The sequence below is a fragment of the Cyprinodon variegatus genome, unplaced genomic scaffold (assembly GCF_000732505.1).
Source record: "Cyprinodon variegatus isolate N-32 unplaced genomic scaffold, C_variegatus-1.0 Scaffold171, whole genome shotgun sequence".
NCBI lineage: Eukaryota > Metazoa > Chordata > Actinopteri > Cyprinodontiformes > Cyprinodontidae > Cyprinodon > Cyprinodon variegatus.
In genome coordinates, this window is record NW_015150624.1 from 596,255 (window position 1) to 615,623 (window position 19,369).

General features: G+C 36.6%; 1 protein-coding gene across 5 annotated transcripts in view; it reads right to left on the bottom strand.

Annotated features, from left to right (window-relative positions):
- Window positions 1-40: 40 nt before the first annotated feature.
- Window positions 41-19,369, bottom strand: part of LOC107087024 (caM kinase-like vesicle-associated protein) — a 69,114-nt gene continuing 49,785 nt past the window's right edge. For 3 of the 5 annotated variants that reach the window (XM_015378356.1, XM_015378358.1, XM_015378357.1), the window contains 11 exons: window positions 15,509-15,615; window positions 13,264-13,395; window positions 11,099-11,173; window positions 10,260-10,398; window positions 9,121-9,241; window positions 8,457-8,532; window positions 6,720-6,856; window positions 5,594-5,672; window positions 5,420-5,507; window positions 5,144-5,152; window positions 41-2,524 (listed from right to left, as the gene is read on the bottom strand). In XM_015378356.1, coding sequence (XP_015233842.1) covers window positions 1,043-2,524; window positions 5,144-5,152; window positions 5,420-5,507; window positions 5,594-5,672; window positions 6,720-6,856; window positions 8,457-8,532; window positions 9,121-9,241; window positions 10,260-10,398; window positions 11,099-11,173; window positions 13,264-13,395; window positions 15,509-15,603 — 2,433 coding nt within the window. In that variant the 5' untranslated portion in view covers window positions 15,604-15,615 and the 3' untranslated portion in view covers window positions 41-1,042. Of the gene's footprint in view, window positions 2,525-5,143; window positions 5,153-5,419; window positions 5,508-5,593; window positions 5,673-6,719; window positions 6,857-8,456; window positions 8,533-9,120; window positions 9,242-10,259; window positions 10,399-11,098; window positions 11,174-13,263; window positions 13,396-15,508; window positions 15,616-19,369 lie in introns of those variants that run through there. The other 2 variants (XM_015378359.1, XM_015378360.1) reach the window with 2 other exon arrangements.

Consider the following 19,369-nt stretch of genomic DNA (forward strand, 5'->3'; position numbering starts at 1 on the left):
TTAAACAATATAGCATCTGGTTTTATTGATTTTATTGAAAGACTTGCAAACAGAACACATTTTACAGTTATTAATAACGTTACAAAGAGTGGGTAAAATACCATAGAACCCCAAGTAGCACACAGCCAAAAGCATAATGAAATATAGTGGGACATTTTATATGAAACGTAGGTGCAAATAGAAAGGACAGTGTAACTGACAGTGACAAAGAAAGCCTATGCATATTGACCAAACAAGGAAAAAAGGGAAACAATATTAGTGAACAGGTTTCTTGGAAAACTTTGACAACAAAAATTTTTTTTTGCGTGTGACTGCAAAGCCTTTATATGCAGTGTTGCAAGTTGGGAAAACAGCCTTTATCTTTGCGACAGTTGGTGAGAAACTTACAAGACTTTGGGTCACATTTTGAATTTTTTTCTATTTTGCACAAATCAATTGTGTTATCAGATCATTCTTACAAACCTCTGTATCACCATGTTAATCTAAACCTCACCAAAAAAAAAAAAAGAGCTACATAAATAATAATAGAGGATAAAATAATATATAGGATATATAGACTTCTTTGGAAACAAGCTATGCCAAGTAGGAAATTAAGTGGTTTACATTTTGGGAAGAAAATTATTAACAGGAATTAATTTCAGATAATTTATTTACAATATATCAAACAAAACAAATGTAACTTTTTACTGTTAGTATCATGTCGGATTTGGTAGTTTATTGTAGCTTTTATAGCTTTGTAGTCTTACAATTAAACTTTGCAGAGTACTTGGATATGCTACTGCAGATATTCAGCAATACAGTCAGGATTCTAGAATAAAACGAGTCTTGCAATTCTTGAATTCTTAACTTCATTCAAGACATATTGTTGCATATCCCCAGGACAGCAATTCCTTATAAACTATACCAAATAGCCACATAGGCCTGTGTAGGGTAACTTTTCAAAGTGAGTAATTATTTTTTCCTGGGGTGTTCAACCATCATAGTTAATCAATCCAAAGTTCCAAATGTTTTTGCGATTGTGCACCGCCTTATCGCCACTACCTCATAGTCCTCTACCCATACCAGCCCTGGGCGAGTGGCTGGTTTGAGCTGTGCCTCTCTGTTCATTCTTGTCCTCCTGCTCCCTGTTAGACTGTGGTGAGGTCTGTGTGGGTGGAGAAGGTGGAGGATATGAAGGAGGAGGGATCCCAAGGTGGGGGAGTGTCGGTAGCGCTGGCCTTGGGGAGGTTGGCAGCGGCGGAAGAGTTGTTGAGGTTGAAGTCGAGGAATGTTGAGTTGAACGTGAGCGAGAAGTGGAAGGTGAGGCATGTGTGCTCCTGGCCCGTGCTGACTCACTAGGACAGTCACTGATTTGCTCAAGCAATGAGGGCATATCTCCCTCGATCTTCTCAAGCACGGCTACCATTTGCTTTTCTATCTGTTCAATTACACTGTCCATTTGCCAATCAGCTGTGCTGCTGCTCCCACTTCCTCCATGGTGTAGACCAGTCCCATACATCCCTACTGCTCCTCCTCTGCCTGTATACAGGGAACTGTATGGACTCCCAAAGCTCCCAGCCATCCCCATTCCCACAGACATGGCCTCTGGATTGTATGGTGGGGCATGACGGCCCAAGCTAGCAGAGCTGCCGGCTACATAACCTTGGGCTGCAGCAGGGGTCCTGACTATGCTAAACTCGGCACTGTGTCGGTCTGTTTGTCTGGTGTTCTTCTCCCTTTTTCCTATAGGGCTAGCATCACCTCGCAACCTCACACCTAGCTCTACATCAGGCCCACTTACCATCCCAATGGATGAAGTAACTGGGGCTACCACTGACCTTTCTGCAACTGCTTCCGGCACTTGCGTCTGACACCAGCTTTCATCAGACTCATACCTATGCGTGCTTTGGGTGGCTAATTTCTTCTCTGGTGAGGTTGAAGAAGTAGGGGCAGCTGTGGTGCTACTCAGTGTTGCAGCCATTTTACGTTTGCCACTTGGCTCAGGGGAACCAGATGTGTGCTGTTTGCCAAGCTTTGCACTTGGTGAACCTTCTGACAGCTTTGACAAATCAGAGGTCTCCACTGTTGTCTTTTTAACCTCTGGGACAACTTTTGCTTGACCTAAATTTGCAGCAATTTTCCGTGTTCCATCTGCAGCTCCCTTCTTCACCCCAGCCTTACGCTCATCCTGTTCAGGTTTAGGTACTGAACTTGTTTGGCTTAAATGGTCTTGCCCATCTGGTTTAAACGTTTCCACAGATGGACCCACAAGGATGTTTCCTTTCTCAGTTTTTTCTCCCATCTTAACTGTAACCTCAACTTGTTCTATACCGGTCTGTGTATTCTCAACACTCACCTCTAAAGAAACACTGCTTGATGTTATCCCTTCATCTGTCGTCCCTTTGTCTCCCTCATCACTTGTCCCCTGGGAAACGCCCCCTTCACCATCTCCTACCTGTTGCCCACCCTGAACCTCAACTGAACTATCATTCAGTGCTTCGGAGTTCTTCAACCGTTGCATGAAGGTTGTCACTCGGATTGCTTTCTGCAAGTGAGAAGTAATAAAAAAAAAAAAGAAAGAAAAACAGAACAGAGTGAAATGGTTTAAATTAACAAGATCTGCTTCACAAAGCTGGTAAGAGACAAGTGTTTGGCAGAATGCCTTTTAAAACAGAATGATTTAGCTTTCGCATCACAAACACTGAAATGCCATTTCTGTGGAGTGAAGAAATATTAGTGCAAGTCTTTTTCAACTTTCAAGAAGCTATGACACATTATAACCTGGTTTAAATCAGACTCATGACTCACACTACCCAAAAACCCTTTGAATGCTTGCTGAGAGTAAAAGATGTAAACCTCCATTTCTAACTGAAAGGTTTACTAGTCTGATCTCTTTTGACCCACAAGCACTAAAGGAGTCTGGGATAATGTGTGAGCTTTAGCAGTTGTTTGTAAACCAGGGAGCAGAATTCCATCGAATTCCCTCAGAAGCAGCTCATCAAATGTGACTTACCTAAACAGCACCTGTGTGTACACCCTTCAGGCATTACATTATGACCACCCGCCTAGTAGTGACCTGCCTAATAGCGCCTTAGTCAGAGTCCTGGCACAGACTCCTCAGGCCCTTTAAAGGGCAACGCCATTTTTTTTTCATTGCCCCCTTTATTTTACGTTATTGCCTCATGTTCTACTGACCCATATGAGTTTTGTGTCATTTGGAGCTGTTCCGAATATATTCGGTTTTGTAATCCAAGTAACGTCTTCCTATGGGCAAAGAGTTGAAGGCACAAACTAAACTGTTCTTAATGTATTCTTAATGGTACGCCAGCATTCATAATATGTAGGCGAATCACTGTCCCCCAGACATCCGTGGTTATATTTTTCTATTTATATATTCTAAAAACAAAGTGGCGTGTGTATGACGTCATCCGCGCGTCGGACTGGAGTTGTGACAGGCAGCCCGCGCCACAGGCGCCTATGCTCTGCCCCTTCTATTCATTCGGCTAGCCAATCTGAATCGTTCAATTCCATTTCAAGAGCGAGATCATCTGTGGTAGTAGCACTAGACATCTTCCAGGCATGTGAGTAAAACTAGCAGCACTCCGCTTTGTTTTGAAAAAATATAAATATAAAAAATATAACAGCGGATTTCTGGGGGACAGTGACTGGACTGAGATCTGGAGAATTTGGGGGCCAAGTTAACAACTCACGCTCTGTGCTGTCATCTCAAACATCTCATACTCATTAATCGGTACATTGTCTTCTTGAAAACACAACCATTATGCGATGCAGTTCCCCACTCTCAGTGTTCTTCCACCACAAAAATTACTGAATAAAAAATACTGCAATGGATGCATTTTGCAGGCATTCCAACATTAACCTCTTCAGCATTAATTTGGATCACATAAGAACAAAATTTTCCCATGTCTAAAAATGATAATTGCACTGTTCATCACCCTGTCAAGGTATTACCACTTTTCCTTCCATTCATAACTTTTGATTATAAAAAAAAGGCCGCTGCGGGCCAAGAGCACTCCAATAGAGTTGAAGCTGTGGTGTTGCTTTGACTTAGTCATCTACATACCATACCTGGGCCCTTGTCAAATGCTTTCAAATCAAGATTGCGAATTGTTCTTTGTTCTGAAAGATCTTTAGAAAAAGATGATGTTTGCGTGCTTCCTACACTGCAAAAACAGGCTAGAAATAGGTCAAATGTCTTAAATTACGTGTATTACCTTAAATTACCTTAATTTGAGTAGGTTAAATAGATGATTTGCCAATGGATTGAGTATTTTTTCTCTTAAAACAAGATAATCAGATAATATGCACTTGAAATAAGACAATGCAAGTGTTTTTTTTTTGTTATTTTAAATGTTAATTATTTTGTTCTATTGGCAAAGAGTCTTCCTTCCTTGCTTCCTTCCTCAATTTAAGAGAATATGCACTTATTTTATGAAAAAAAACACTTATTTAGATTTTATTTTTTTTGCAGTATAAGGTATCCCATCAGCTCACAGATGTAATGCCAAAGATGTATTTCATGTTATATGTGTCACCTGTTAGTGGTCACAATGTTATGCATGATTGGCGTATATTTTGGATGTACCAAAGGTATGGGGTAATGAACTAGGATTTGTGCAAGAGGAACGCCAGAGGGCCTTACAGTTCAAATCACTGGTTCAACAGTCAACAGTGGCTAACATCTTTTATTTCCTTTCCATTTCTCCAACTCCTTATCTACATCAATAACATAAAGATCAAAATAACCTTTCCTTTGATAATCAGTACCTTTTTAACCACTATGTTTAGACACTCTATTGCAGATGAGGAGTAAGAAAGGTTCAGAGCAAGCCACTTTGAATATCTGAATCTTCTCCAGTGAAGAAAAGTGGAGCAGAGTGGATGGATCTGTTTTGGGACGGGCAGAGTGAGAGCAGAGGAGCAGAGCTTGGGAAGAACTCTGGCATCAAAAACATGATCACGAAACAATCTAATTAAAATAAAAATTTCTTTGGATGACTCTAATATATATATTTACATGTTACCACGTTCGTCAATGAAAGTCATACAATTCTACTTTAAAATGACGTTTCATTGAAACACATAAGAGGAGTTGCTCCTCATGTTCTGTCCTTCTGCTCTCATTCATAATGGAAAACAATACCTTTAACTCCTGGGACCACATGGGGGAAAAAAGAAGAAATTTATACCTGTTACTCATGCTGTTAGGTCAGCACTGCCATCTTCTCCCTTCTTTGCTTCAGTAATTTCGTCTCCTGCCTCTGTTTGTGTTTTACCTTTTTTCTTACAAACATTAAGATACATCTCTGCAGAGTTGCATGGTGAGCTTAAAGGCTTTGAGGGCCGCACAATTCTATTCATCACCTGGTCACTGTTATATGACCATTCTGCTACAAATAGTGCAGTAGAGTTCTCATACCCGCCATTTGGCCTTTGCAAAATTCTTCTCAAACTGGGCGCACACACCATCCTTCAAGTTCTTCTCTGATGCACCGTTCCCTGCAATCCTGATGCAGAACACATGCAACAGTAAATGCATGAACCATAGATTAATAAAGGAAAACATCTTACTACTGCCATGATCTATGCTCACCATTCGTGGCGTAGAGCATCCTCTGCTGTGATTCTCAGCATCTGGTCCACTTCCATGAGTCTACACACAAGGGCTTTAGCTGAAATTGCAAAATGAACACAGAGAACTAAAATGTGAAAACTTAAATACGAAAATTCCCTTTAATAGTTTACAACTTAGAAACTTTAATGTATTCTTTTTTAAATATTTCACGATACAACACAACATAGTACAAGATAAACTGGAAAGGGAAAAAAGCAAAAACCTTTTTAATAATATCTGACAAAGAAAAATCTGATTAATATGTTGTAGGTCTCTATCAGCTTTCCAGATCTAGAGAAGAGATATTTTTCTTTTTCTTTCCTCCAAAATATATCAGACTCTGTCTCTCGGCTAGGTTTAAGTTAGACCTTGACTAGCACATATACATCCTTAAATTTTAAACATCCCATTATACTTCTGACTACATGTTGCATGTACCTACTGGAAGAATTATATTCTGTATAGTTCTTGCCAGCATGGCAATATTTCTTCAAGGCCTCTCCAGCATTTAGCTCTATGTTGTCTAAAAAAAACTTTGAGAGAGTTCTCTGCAGCTCCTCCAAAGGTACCATCAGCCTCTTAACTGCCTCTCTTATTCAGTATAAGTGGATGGTTTTCAGCCGTGCTCCTATTTTTCCATTTTCAGATGATGTATTGAATAGCGCTCAGTGAAATCCTTAAATCATGGGAAATTCTTTTATGCCTAACTTACTTTTTTGTTTTTCACGTGAACTTGTCATTGATCTGTGTAATGTGTTCACACATTTTTTACTTTAACAGAACAGCTGATTTATAAAGAGATTAAATACAAATTTTTAGGTAAATTATGAGGTTCTATTCTAACTTAGGTAATTTAGTTGCACTTAATTTTATTTTAAAGCAGTTAAAAGGGTAACTTTAACTTTTCAGATTGTTATCTGTTTGACAACTATATATAAATATCCCTCCAGTTTCTAATACTAAAAATACTTATCTTGGTCAATAACCTCAAAATCAAAATGAAAAACTTTAAATGTTTCATTTATTGAGAAGTTATACATGGTTGTATCCAAGTCAACAAACTGGAAGTGAGTGATTGGCGCCATCTTGTGTTTGAGGTAGGCACCTGCAGGTGAAATGTCATCCCAGTGAGGAGAATCAAACTCAAAGTCCCCAGCAACGATGCGGCAGAAGATGATGCGATTATGTAGATCTGTGTTTTCTTCCTCAGTCTCATCATAAAAGGGAGGGTTGCCCGATAAGCTGAAAAGTGGATAGTAAAATTAAAAGTTGGAAAAATAATATTTAAAATTGCTTTAAAAAATTAGATGTTTGAATGGATCATGTAAAAAAATGCAGGTGAGATTTTTATTACTTTTAAGCAAAAAAAAAAAATCAAACCAAACCTTTCCTTTTGTAGGTTATTTTGGATTACTAGAATAAATTATATTTTTCAAAGATTTTTGTATTATATTGCTACTTTTTAGACCTCAAAGTTTTGTTTAAAAGTTATTGTTCTGTCCTCTCAGGTTACCTTATAATTAGGTTTTATAATGAGGAGCCTAGGCAGAAGTTCAACTCAAGAAACTCATTGGTCTCCTTCATCAACCTGCGACAGCCAATCAGCTTTGAACCACACCTCCACGAAAGCCATTGGCATCCAAGGTTCATCTTAAAAAGCCTCCGATACGCACCTGTCTGCTCCTGTTTCAAACTTGAACTTATAATTGTTTGCTGTATTTTTGGTAAATAATTCCTGACGGAGCAGATGAAACTATAGGCCACTTTGCTCACACGCTGTTTGTTATGACCGATCCTAAAATGGGATCTGCCTTCCCTCCTGCACCCGGACACTAAGGACCTTTTGTCTATGGATGCATTTGCTAACTGTAATCCTGTTTTTATCATGTGGTCTTTTTGAATGACTTTTCCTTCTGGAGTGGCCTTTAAAGCGATATTAATGTAGGACATTTTTATTGTGTAGGAGAGTGTAATAATAATAATAATAATAGTTGAACTTTATTGACCTCATACTAGAGAAATGTAGCTCTCCATTTAACCCATCCCCTTGGGGAGCAGTGGGCTGCCATTGTGCGGCACCTGGGAGTAGTGTGGGGTTAAGGTTCTTGCTCAGAGAGCCAGAGTGGAGGATGTGGGATCCTACCGCGTAGTTTAAACTTCTCAGAGTACAAGCGCACTGCTCTAGGCCATCACTCCCCTGTAATAAAACTCTCTTTACAGCTTCTGCCAGTATCTTGTTATTGTTCTGGGGTTGATACATTTTGCACCATCCCTAGAACACAGAGACTCTTCTCTAAACTGCAATAAGCTGGCTTTCCCCAACCTATTGCTCTCTGCACTGTTAAGAAATGTAATATCATTAATCAAACTAACATACACTAACCTTCAGGCATTTGTAATCCTATTTAAGAATTAATCAGATTTGTGAGGGGCTACAGGTCACTCCCTAATATGTCAGATAATTTCTTTTGATTTCCACTTACTGTCACACAAGACATTGTGTTTAGGTGTTGGCTGTAAATATATCTAAACCTCTAACTAATTCAAATGTTATAAACTCGCCCATCAGAAGCTTAGAAAGCCTTCTTGAAAGCATCTTGGTTTTCCAAATTCATGAAATGCAGAGTAATCTTAGTGCATGGCACAATTTGAAGAAAATAAAAGGTTGATCTAAAGCATGAATGATTAATTTGAATTACAGTTGGGCAGAGAAAAATTCTGTATTTTTGTACAATGTATATAAACATCAGGTTTAATTTGTATGTTGAGACAGATGTTATGCTAATGACAATCTCTGTAAACAATTCGGCAGTAAAGATTTCAATTAGAAATGCAGACTCACAGTATATACATGATCACCCCCACTGCCCAGCAGTCCACAGCGCGACCGTACCGATGACGAGCAACCACTTCAGGAGCTGAAAGCAAAGAGGAGGAGATGCAGAATTGGTGTAAGAGGTAAATAGATTCCAGGGTTCTAATTTATCCTCCAGCTCATCATCAGATTCTCCAAAAGCACAAACAGCTTTTCTCCCAAGCCTGGCTCCCATTACTCACTTTTTCACATCCCTCTTCCCACCAGCACCTCTATTCTCTTTTCTTATTTACTGATTTCATTACTTGGCTTATCAATATGAATAACTGCTCTGGCCTTTAACTGCAGAGAAGCACAGCTTAGCACTTTTAGGTTGCCCTCAAATAAACATCAGCAAGATGAAGAGGAGTGAGACAGCACACAGAATCAAAAAGCAGATAAAAAGAGAAGCTAGAGGGGAGGAGGATGAGGAGGCCAAAGGTTGGACACTTTCAATCTCATTTATGTTTTTCTGGGTTTTATGTTTCTGAGTAAGCGTTTATCCTTTATAGATTATTTTCTTTCAAAGCAGGAAAGAGAATTAAAGAAGCCAGAGGACAGCATCGACTTCTTGTATAAAGTATTGTACTTTCTCTAAAAAATACTGGAATACTGGAAGGAAACCAAGTACTTTAAAAACAGTATAACCTACCGAGGTATTCAGGTGTTCCGCATGGCTCTGTGATTGGTCCATTCTCAAATCTGGAGAGGTAAAAATCTCGCAGAACTACTTTATTGTGGTTGTTTTCTGTGTAGTACATCAAGTTTTCCAGCTGTACATAAATAAGGAGATGAGGGAAAATGTATCAAAAAGTTAAAAATTCATACCCGATGTGATAAATATTTCTTACATTTCCTAAAGCATAAAAAATAAACATTATTCTCATACCCTTTGGTTAGAAGCTATGGGTTATGCGTTTAAAAACATAATCACTTTAAGATGAAGAATACTCCACTTTTTTTTTGCAATGATTTTAGACATTGATGCAAAATTCAGCAAAAAGCAGAAAAAAGGTTATTTTAACAAATGCAAGTGGCTGCAACTTGCAGACCTTTGGTCTTGGCAAACAGATAAGCTGAACTGAAACTACTAAACAGACAGTTACAAATTTATATGATTAATGTTTAAGGACATGTTTGCTACCACTTAGGATGGCAGAAAATAATCATGCACATCATATTTGCATTTTATTTGCATTGCGATCTTGACAGAGGGGGATTAAATGACTTCTGATTTTATAGGTCAAGCATGATTTAATAAAGATATCAAGCGAAACAGAATAGATTTAAACATGACATATCCTAATTTGAATATGTCAACATGATTTAATATGACTACAATCTGCAAGAGTCTAAACCTCTTGGACTAAAGAAATGTCCACTTTCTACCAGTAGATGGAGACTGAACATTGATTATTGTGCTGCTTCATCTTGATAGTTTTTTGTAAAGAATTACAGACATGCCTATAGGCATTAGAGTCACCACACATTCATAGGAGCCATAAAGATGTTTAGTTAATAACTGAGATGGCAAAGGAATTATTTAATATGTTTGTGTGGGAAGTGAGAATAAGGTCAATCTAGAATGACCTTATCATGTTTTGTTTTTATCCCTACAAGCTAATCACAATTTCTATGTATTTTGCTACACAGAAGTAATCATACCCTCTAAGTTTCATTTTTAACTTTTTATTATGATTCGTTCTACATTACAATAACAATTTTCAGCGTGTTCTATTAAAAAGAAACAAACAACATGATAAATAGTGTTCAGAGAAAACATAACCGTACCTTTAGATTTCTGTGAACAATGTTGAGAGAGTGTAGGTACGCCACAGCCTCCAACACCTGTCTGATAACATTGGAAGCATCTCTCTCTGTGTAATTCCCCTGGTCCAAAATCCAGTCAAATACATCTCCCCCTGTGGCACTACAGAGAGTTACACACAAGAATATCCACCTCTTTACACACTGCCAAATATATTGGTAAACATACCTGCCGTGTTCAAACAGCGCAGATTAATCTTCGTATTACTGCTAAAGTGTTCCTGGCTGTCTGGAAAGTACTTTGCTTTATCTCGCCTCGAGCTATCACTGCTGAGCAATTAAAGTGAGGCTACTGCTTATTACTCTAAAGGACTTACATTATCTTTGGAGATAAATGATTGGGGTGATTATCACATATTGCTCTCAGCAGGACAACTATAGCCCAGACTGAAAAGTGAGCTCCTAAATAGCTCACAGAGACAAAGGGGGGTGAATCCACCCATTTAAACGTATTTCCCCCCCCCTGTTTTATTAGTGACGAAAGACCTTTCCCTCTATGGATAAATTTGTATTACTACATGGTTGTGTCTCCTATTAATCAATCCCAAGCTCCCCATGCAGACTCTCCTGTTGCAAACCAAAGCTTCAGGGCCACTGAGTAATGCTGAGTGTTTCGGAGAACAAACATCTCATCAAATCTAACACCTTCCTCTGCTGCACAGGGGAGCAAGAGCAATAAGAGTAATAAGAGGAAATATTCAACTCCAACCACTTCAATGATAAGTTTCTGCACGAAAACATGCAATTAAAACACCTAATATGGATGGCATGGACATTAAAAGTAAACGGTAAGAAATACTCACAGTTCCTGGATTATGAAGTATTCTTTTCGAGTTTCAAATGTATCTATCAGCTGAAGGATGTTTGGGTGATTGACCCTGGAAAACCCCCAAAAAACAGTCAGAGAAATCAAGAAGCTGGTACAAAATCTTAAACCATAATCACATGCAGCAATGAAATGATCTAAGGAGCAATAAACCTGATTTATGTCAACATTAAAACTATAAATAGAACTCATCTAGACACGAGCCAGTGATATTTCCTTTCATAGCTGTAACTGAAAATTATATACTTCCTAAAAGTTTAGAACAAATGCCTGGTCTAAAAATGCTACAAGTTTAGTTTTAAAATAGGTAATTCAAGATTTACAAAAATAGGAACATTCCAGAAAACCAGCTGAAACTAAAAAAAACATACTTTATTAATATGTATTAATATATTACTTTATAATAAAATATAATTGCATACCCTTTCTGTGTCTGTGTAATTTTCCTAAAAAAAGACAATTTCTATACCAACATAATATCTTACAGAATAATAATAATAATAATAATAATAATAATAATAATAATAATAATAATAATAATAATAATAATAATAATAATAATAATAAATCTAACCTATAATATAGTGTCATTAAACGATCAGACTTTACAGGATATGGACTGAGAGCAAGCTGTTTTCTGGATATTTTTTTTTTTAGAAAAAGTTAAGCTTCATCCATTGGAAAATATCATTTGTAGATTAAGAATTTCAATTTCTATGCAATATACTTCATACAACTCAATTGGGACCTAGTTGGATGAAGCACTGATATAATGCCAGCAAGACAGATAAAGGATGGAGGCATTAAGCAATACTGATGCTTTCACAATAATCAAAACCCCGATAGTCCATGTTCAAAGACCCTGAACTTATTATATGCAGCAATGTAGGGGTCAAGAGAAAATTATTCTGTCATGTTCTTTTTTGTTGCCTACAAATAAATCTTTTTTAAAACAATATTGTATTTACACTTATAATAATCATACAAAAAGCAATTATAGACCCCTCCCAGAAACAAAAATAAAGCTTAAACAATGCAGACATCAATGAATAACTTTGATATTTTACAGACGGATTTTCAAGTAGATAACTGAAGTGTTCAGCATTGAAATTCTTAACTGTAAATGTATCTGTAATTGCACTTTTAATGCTGAATTCAAAACCAGATGTGAACAAATAATTTGATCATACAAAGAAAAAAAACTCATTAAGTATGATTTGTGTAAAACTGGGTTTATAAAGGAGATAAATACAATACTGAAATCTACAGAATAAGAAAGAAAACATTTTAACCAATTGTTTGTGTGGTTTAATTGAACTGGTAAGTGTCCTAAGATAACATTTGAACTGACGCTATATGCAAATTAGCTTAAACATTTAATCGAATTGACAAATTTAATTGACATTAATTTGAAAGTGGGGGTACAATTGATTTCTAAATTTTAATAGATTTCTGCATCATTTTACTTTAATGCAAAATACATAATTGATGGGCTACTTTGAGGGTTTTTATTGTGTGCTGATTACTTAATTAATTAACAAGCATTATATCAGTAACCACATTAACTTTACTGAGCTACTGTAAACATTCGAACAAAATGGCTGCTCCTAATGTCAAAGGCCGTCCACCACCTCACTCCCTCATATCTCACTGCCCTTCTCCACACTCCCAGTCAAAGTCATTCACTCCGATCTTCATCATCCATCATCCTCACAGTTACTCCAACTCTCGTGTTCATGTGGAACATTGAGCTGTTTCACATGACCTATCCCCCCCGTCTACATCATCCACTCACTGGGTTTAAATCTTTTTTTTATCTGTGCTTCTTTTTTATCCAATTTCTTTCTGCTATATTAACTTTCATTCAAATTTTTATTTTTTTTATTTTTCTGTAACCTCCTACTTTAATGCACATTTTATTTATTTATTTTTTGCCTCTTAGATGTTTTACTTCAGTGTGGTATCCCTGAGTGTCTAAAAAGGTAACTATAAATAAAGTGCTTTTTTATTATTTAAAGTATCTTCCTTGCTGTTACCTTAATTCAGGCTTTATCATGTTTGCTGTTTAATTAAGACAACTAATAAATCAATATTCTCAATAACACAGACACTTCTACATTTATAAGTTAGCTGATTACATACAATTTCAAGATCATGATCTCATTCTTGGCGGCCTTGCGGACTTTTCTTCCATCCTTTTTGAAAAATTTCTTGCAGACAAACACCTTTTCTGTTTGTCTGTCCTTTGCCAGGCACAGCTCACAAAACTCCTTCCTACACAGGGAGAGAAAAATAGACAAACAGACAGAGAGGAGGGAAAGATAAATATAATGTCAAAGTTAGGCCAAAATGAAATATCTATTGATTAGATTTTTCTTTTTTGGAATCCCATTTAACAACAGGTTTCCTGGATATAAAATATATTAGAATTAATTAAATATATAAAGAACACTGGCTGTGTTGTGAAATACACTAAAGTAATTTAGCTGAGCAGTGAGCCGCTGGCTTAAGTTGAAAAAAAAGATTTGCAAATGATCTATTGCCACCATCATCAGGAATTCATTATGATTTTATCATTTGAGGGTTTCTAGGGCTCTATGCAGATTACATTTAAAAAGCAATAAGATTAAAACTATTCAAGTTAAATAAAACATATTTCTTATATTAGGTCGTGCTCTGTGATTCTATTTGCTAATCTCCCCTTCATTTAGCAGTGTTTTTGAAAAATATAATGAACAAGAGAAGCTATATACAGTTGTATATTTTTTTTTTTCTCAGGGCACTTTTATAATCTGTAATATAACTGATTTTATTACAGAAATGCACATGTAGGACAAATGTGTGTGCTTATTGGTGTATGTTTGTTCTTTTCATTCTGCCTCCTATCTGTGGATGTGTTATGGTGTTTGTGTACATGTGTGTCATGCAAAATCTGAGCAGACATTTTTAGAGGCCAGATGCTAATGCTGCCATATGGTCTCTTCCACCAATTGGCATTGGGGCATATGGTTAGAGTGTGCATATCTGTGGAGTGCACTGAAGAAGAAAATGAAAGGTTCTTGGCCAGCAGGGTCATGTTTTGCAGGCCAGGGGACGGAAATCATGAAAATGTGACACCAAATACTATGAATTTAGCCTGTGAGATGTATCCATCAAAGTTCAAGCTTTATTGACATTGAATCTATAGTTGTATTTGTTTAGATTAAACTCTAATAAATCATACACTAGAAAACAAAAATCTTAAGAAGTGGTGACTATTTCTTGTATGGGCGATTCCCTCCATCTGCTGACCTCCAACTAATCAGAATAAAAGAAAGTGATATCAGATTCTAAAGCAGGAAAATACAGGCAGGTCAGCCCAAATCACACAATCGTTTTCTCAGCAGTTTAACATGGATAATGCCAATACAACACCTCTTCAGAATGCAGCTGTCAGAAAACATTTTCAGTGTGGCACTGTTGGACTCTCCCTTCTTTTAATTCTGCCCTCGGCAATGAATATTTTGGTTTTATCTGGATAGCTGGATACACTGAAAGTATTGCCTTACCCTTTGTTGACAAATGTCATATTGGAGTTTTTCCATTAATGTTAAATAAACTCTCAGAATACTGTGAGGCCAAAATCTATAAAAGCTCAGCTTCTAGCTTATTGAAGCCATATAAAACAACCCAAACCCTTTATTAGCAGATTTATTTTAATCTACAGGACATATTTATTATGCTTTGTCACAGTTTTCTAAGGTACACAGTTTATTGTTGATAATTTCATCCACTTTGCTGAAATTAAGGTGTGTGTAACAGTTCTGGCAAAATATTCTTCATAATCAGATGGGTTCACTGGAATACTTTCAGGAACGTTCCATCTTTGATTACCGGTACATTGCAAAGTGGCAGACTATCACAAAATCCCAAAATTCACTATTATACTATTATTATTATTATTATATTTATACATTACATTATATATATATTATTGGTAGAACTCAGACCAAAAAGATAAGACCAATACAACTAGCATTCTCAACTAACAAAAACATTGGGTAAAAAACAAAGGGTTTTTTGTCGCTTATAAAGCAAAAGCATCATATATATGTTATTATCTAAATATACAAAAAAATCCCAAAAGGTGCCAATAAAAAAGGATTTTATATATATATTAAGTTTAAGGTTGCTTCAAATGAGCAACTATGATGAAACAGTAGCCGTCTGATGAGCTATCAAAGAGCAGCCTGTCTGAGGATTTATTTGCTATACTACACTTTGCTACAAGTATAGAAACTGACAGATAAACAGAATTTTAGTTTGTCCTAACAATTTAATTTGAATGGATTTGTAAATAGAGAAGGTGAAAGACAAAAATGTAACCATAAAATTTAAAGGTACTTACGCTCGAAGAACTTGTCCAAAGTCGTATTTATCTGTGACATCAGATATGCTGTCGTAAGTCCGCCCATCTCTCAGGGCAAGGCATCCAAATGGCATCACGGCATTCACCTAGCAAACAAAGAAATGCTTTATTAATATTAATTTTGTTTTTGTAGATGTTTTAGTATAAATACTAAATAATTAAACTTAATCCTAATCTCTAAAACAATACAGTCTACACTGGTAAAAGACACCAGGCAAGTGCACGTACTATGAGTTTTGGAAATGTTTTTCAGTGACACAACCAAGTCAGTTTAGGGCTAGGATCTTGATGGATTAAAAGATCTTTAAGATACAATGGGACCTAGCAATTGATGTTATTGAAGGTTTTATAAGTCAGATGAATAATTCTGGTTTATGGGCGTCTTTATGTAATGCCAACTTTACTATCGCTGTCCTGGCTCTTGTGGGAATGTGTTTATGTAATCTTCTGACAAAACAAGGTCTTTTCAATATAATGCTCAATTCCCCTGCTGTCATTACGCTCCCTCAGCTGCAAGCATAATGACACACATGTTCACACAAGCATGCACCTTTCTGCTTCCCCTTGTCCTGTGCACATGTGCCATATCCGAGTGACCTTTGAACTTGCTTGGACACTCACTTTCCCTTGCACATACACAAACACACCCACAATGTATCCTGGCACCCTGGATCAGGGGTACAGATTAGAGATTAGGGCCAGTGGTTGGATTACATAGTACTCTTTCAGCCCCTCCTCCACCAAAGTCCAAAAGCGCCTCTGGCCTGATCATCTGCAGCGATGGTCTTTCATAAACAGAGCCAAAATTTTTCAAGAATGCTGTTTATATTCAGAATTTTACATTTGTTTCGTGTTGTCACTCTTTTGATTCCCACTTTATCTGCATATCGTCATTCTAGATCGTTTGATTTTCTTAGTTTCTGTTTGTTTTTTTCCCCCTTCATCATAAACCTAATATATCTGTACATTATTACGCGTTAATAATCGGCATACTAATTATAGTTAAATGCCTCATAGGCAGGAAATAAACTGTACATACATATCTCAAATAGAACTAAAAGAAAACATTTAACAGTACTGGGTGAAGTCAGGTATTTAGAGCAGATGGACCATTGGGAAAGATGGCTGAACCTTCCAAAAAAACGGTTTCCTACAGTAGCTTGAGTTTATAAAAGATGTGGGTGAGGACTGCCTGAGGACTGTGTTGAGATGGTATATCGATTGCTGATTCACTGTCTTGATCCCTGTTGCTTTACCTGGGTGTTTAGGACCTCCTGCTTTGTTCTGAATACTTCATATTTATATATACTGCTATTACAGAGAGGATATGCATCATGACAAGTAGGAGTTACAGTAAGAGATTGAAACATTTTGTTTGAGTGTTGCAGCAAGTTTTAAATCATTTACCACTGATGTAAACTGTAGATTGCAGTGACAAACCAAGGTACAAGTATTGATGTTAATTTCTGTCAGATTAGACCAAATGCAAAATGGCTGTTTGTTAGTTGTTGTGGTTTTTTTGTTCTTTTATCTTTGATGCTCTTGTTGATTGTTAAAGTCTAATGTGAAAAACCTACCAGACGATGCATAGAATCAGCAGACATTAGTGGTGCAGAGAGGAGCTTAGCCAGAAGCTTAGTATCTGTTGACAAGGCTGGCACACAATCAGGCTGCCACAGGCATTGGTGTCCATGTTTGAAAAAACTTTGCTACACAATGTGGGAATCTGTGTGGTTCCAAGGTTCCAGTAAAGGATTTAGTAAAAAAAGAAAGATGTTTTCAATTGGAATTACAAGATCTATTGTTAATAAAAGATTTTCATAGATAATTCAAAACCATCATTCAGCAGTGGGCCTTGCAAAACAACAGCTTTTTTCCCTGTCTTTCATTTTCTTTGCAAATATAGTCAAGGTTTTACAAGGTGCGAAAAAAATGTTAAAAAATCTCGTCATTTCAGGTTTTAATAATGTTTTTTTATTTTTTATTTTTTTTACTCTGAATTTCTTTCTGAAACAGAAAACAGTAAAAAAAAATCTCAAGACTTTATAAAAAATAAATACATCCAATCCAATTCAGGGAAAGGTAATTGTTTCCCTAAAGTCCAAGTCAAGTCTTAAGTCATTGATGGATAACTCCTAATAGAGATGATGTGAAGTCTGTTGGTTTTGCAACTTTGTAAATAAGCTCATTATCCTTTTGCAAAGTGTGGCTTTAATTCTTTAAATCTTATCTATGACACTAAAGACACTGGTGCCAGGATATGAGGTTGAACAGAACACACTGTGATCAGCTGCTTTCTTGGGGATGAGATGAACATTTGTTTCCATTTATGATCAGATATACTGGTATGTCTCAATTTACCTCATCTTTCTGCTGCATAAAGTTTCATTTCGGGATTCACCTGAGTCTGACACTTCACTGAGATTGCAAAGAATGACAGAGATGTTGCAAAGAAATTCAGAATTTCTCTCAATGAAGTCCTAGATTATACATTAAAAATTATAGTATAGTAATAGAAAAATAGTTGCGTTTATATGCAGCTGGGTATATTTGCAACAAGGACTCAGAATATTTCACAAGAAGATACATGTTGGAATACTGTATTTTTCCTGGGTTTTGTCTGCCAGAGCTGGTTTAAGCATTTAAACTTCACCTCCTGCTTTTTTTTTTTTCAAACATGTTTACTTATAATTTCAATCTTAGATTAAAGCCAAACTAATCATCCTCTTTATGTAGTAAAAATTGGGCTGCAGGGTGAACATTTTTAGACTGGCCATTTCTTTAAAACTTTTTAAAATATCCATGCCATACTAAACCATTACATATTTGTTTACAAAAAGCTAAAAAAAAAAAAAACAAAGGCTGAAACAATAGCCACGGCTGTGCATAGCAGCAGACTACAACTAATTCCTTCAGGTGTTAGAACTTTTCTTGCTTGTATTCTCTCTCCATTACAGCAGCAATGAAACATTGCAAAGAAAGTAAAGGATTCCCTGATTGTTTTTTTTTTTTTTACTATCAAAATGGATTTGAAAATTGAAGGAAACTCTTACAGGAAGATGTCTGGCAGACCCATAGCCTGATCTGAATCTGAAGGCAAGTTGTTGAGAGTTAACAACTTGGCAGATAGGCAGCTTACAACAGCTTTAATCACAGTGTCATAGTGGTCACAGCAAGCAAGCACTTCTCAGTTTCCACTGTGAAGTGGAGAGACTTTAAGCTGCAGGTTTTCGAAAGGAGGAGTTAAAGAAATAAAGTCAGTGCTAAAATGCAACATTAAGATAAAGAAGCCTGTCTGGGCCAAGAGGAAAGTATTATTGATTTGTAAGGCAGGCTGTTGCATGAACCAAAATTTTAAATCTTTGATTTATCGCACAAAATCTTTGCAGGTTGTTGAGAAGGCAAATGGATGGTTGCAAAGTGCATGACATGAAGTGTGATGTTTTGGGGCTTGTAGAAAGCGATAGGCACCCTTAACCAAAATGGCTACCATAGTTCTACAGCACCATGTTTCACCAGCCGGACTGAGCCTAGTTGGTCACTGCTTCATATTAAACCAAGATAGTAACCCAAAACATGAGTCCAACATAAGTCCGAATTTTATGGGAAATTCTGAAACAAAGTTGGAACGAACTTCTTGAATATTATTTGATTTCTATTGGATAACGTATGCCTCAAGTAAGCTGAGTCATTATATACCAAAGGTTGCTACTTTGATGAATTTTGCAGTTTAGGGTACACTGTAACCTATTGATTCCATGTTTTTAAGTCTTAAAAAAGACAAGTAGAGTTTAGAGGAAAGGATTAAAAATAATGTAGGATGAGGTAGGGAAAGCCAAA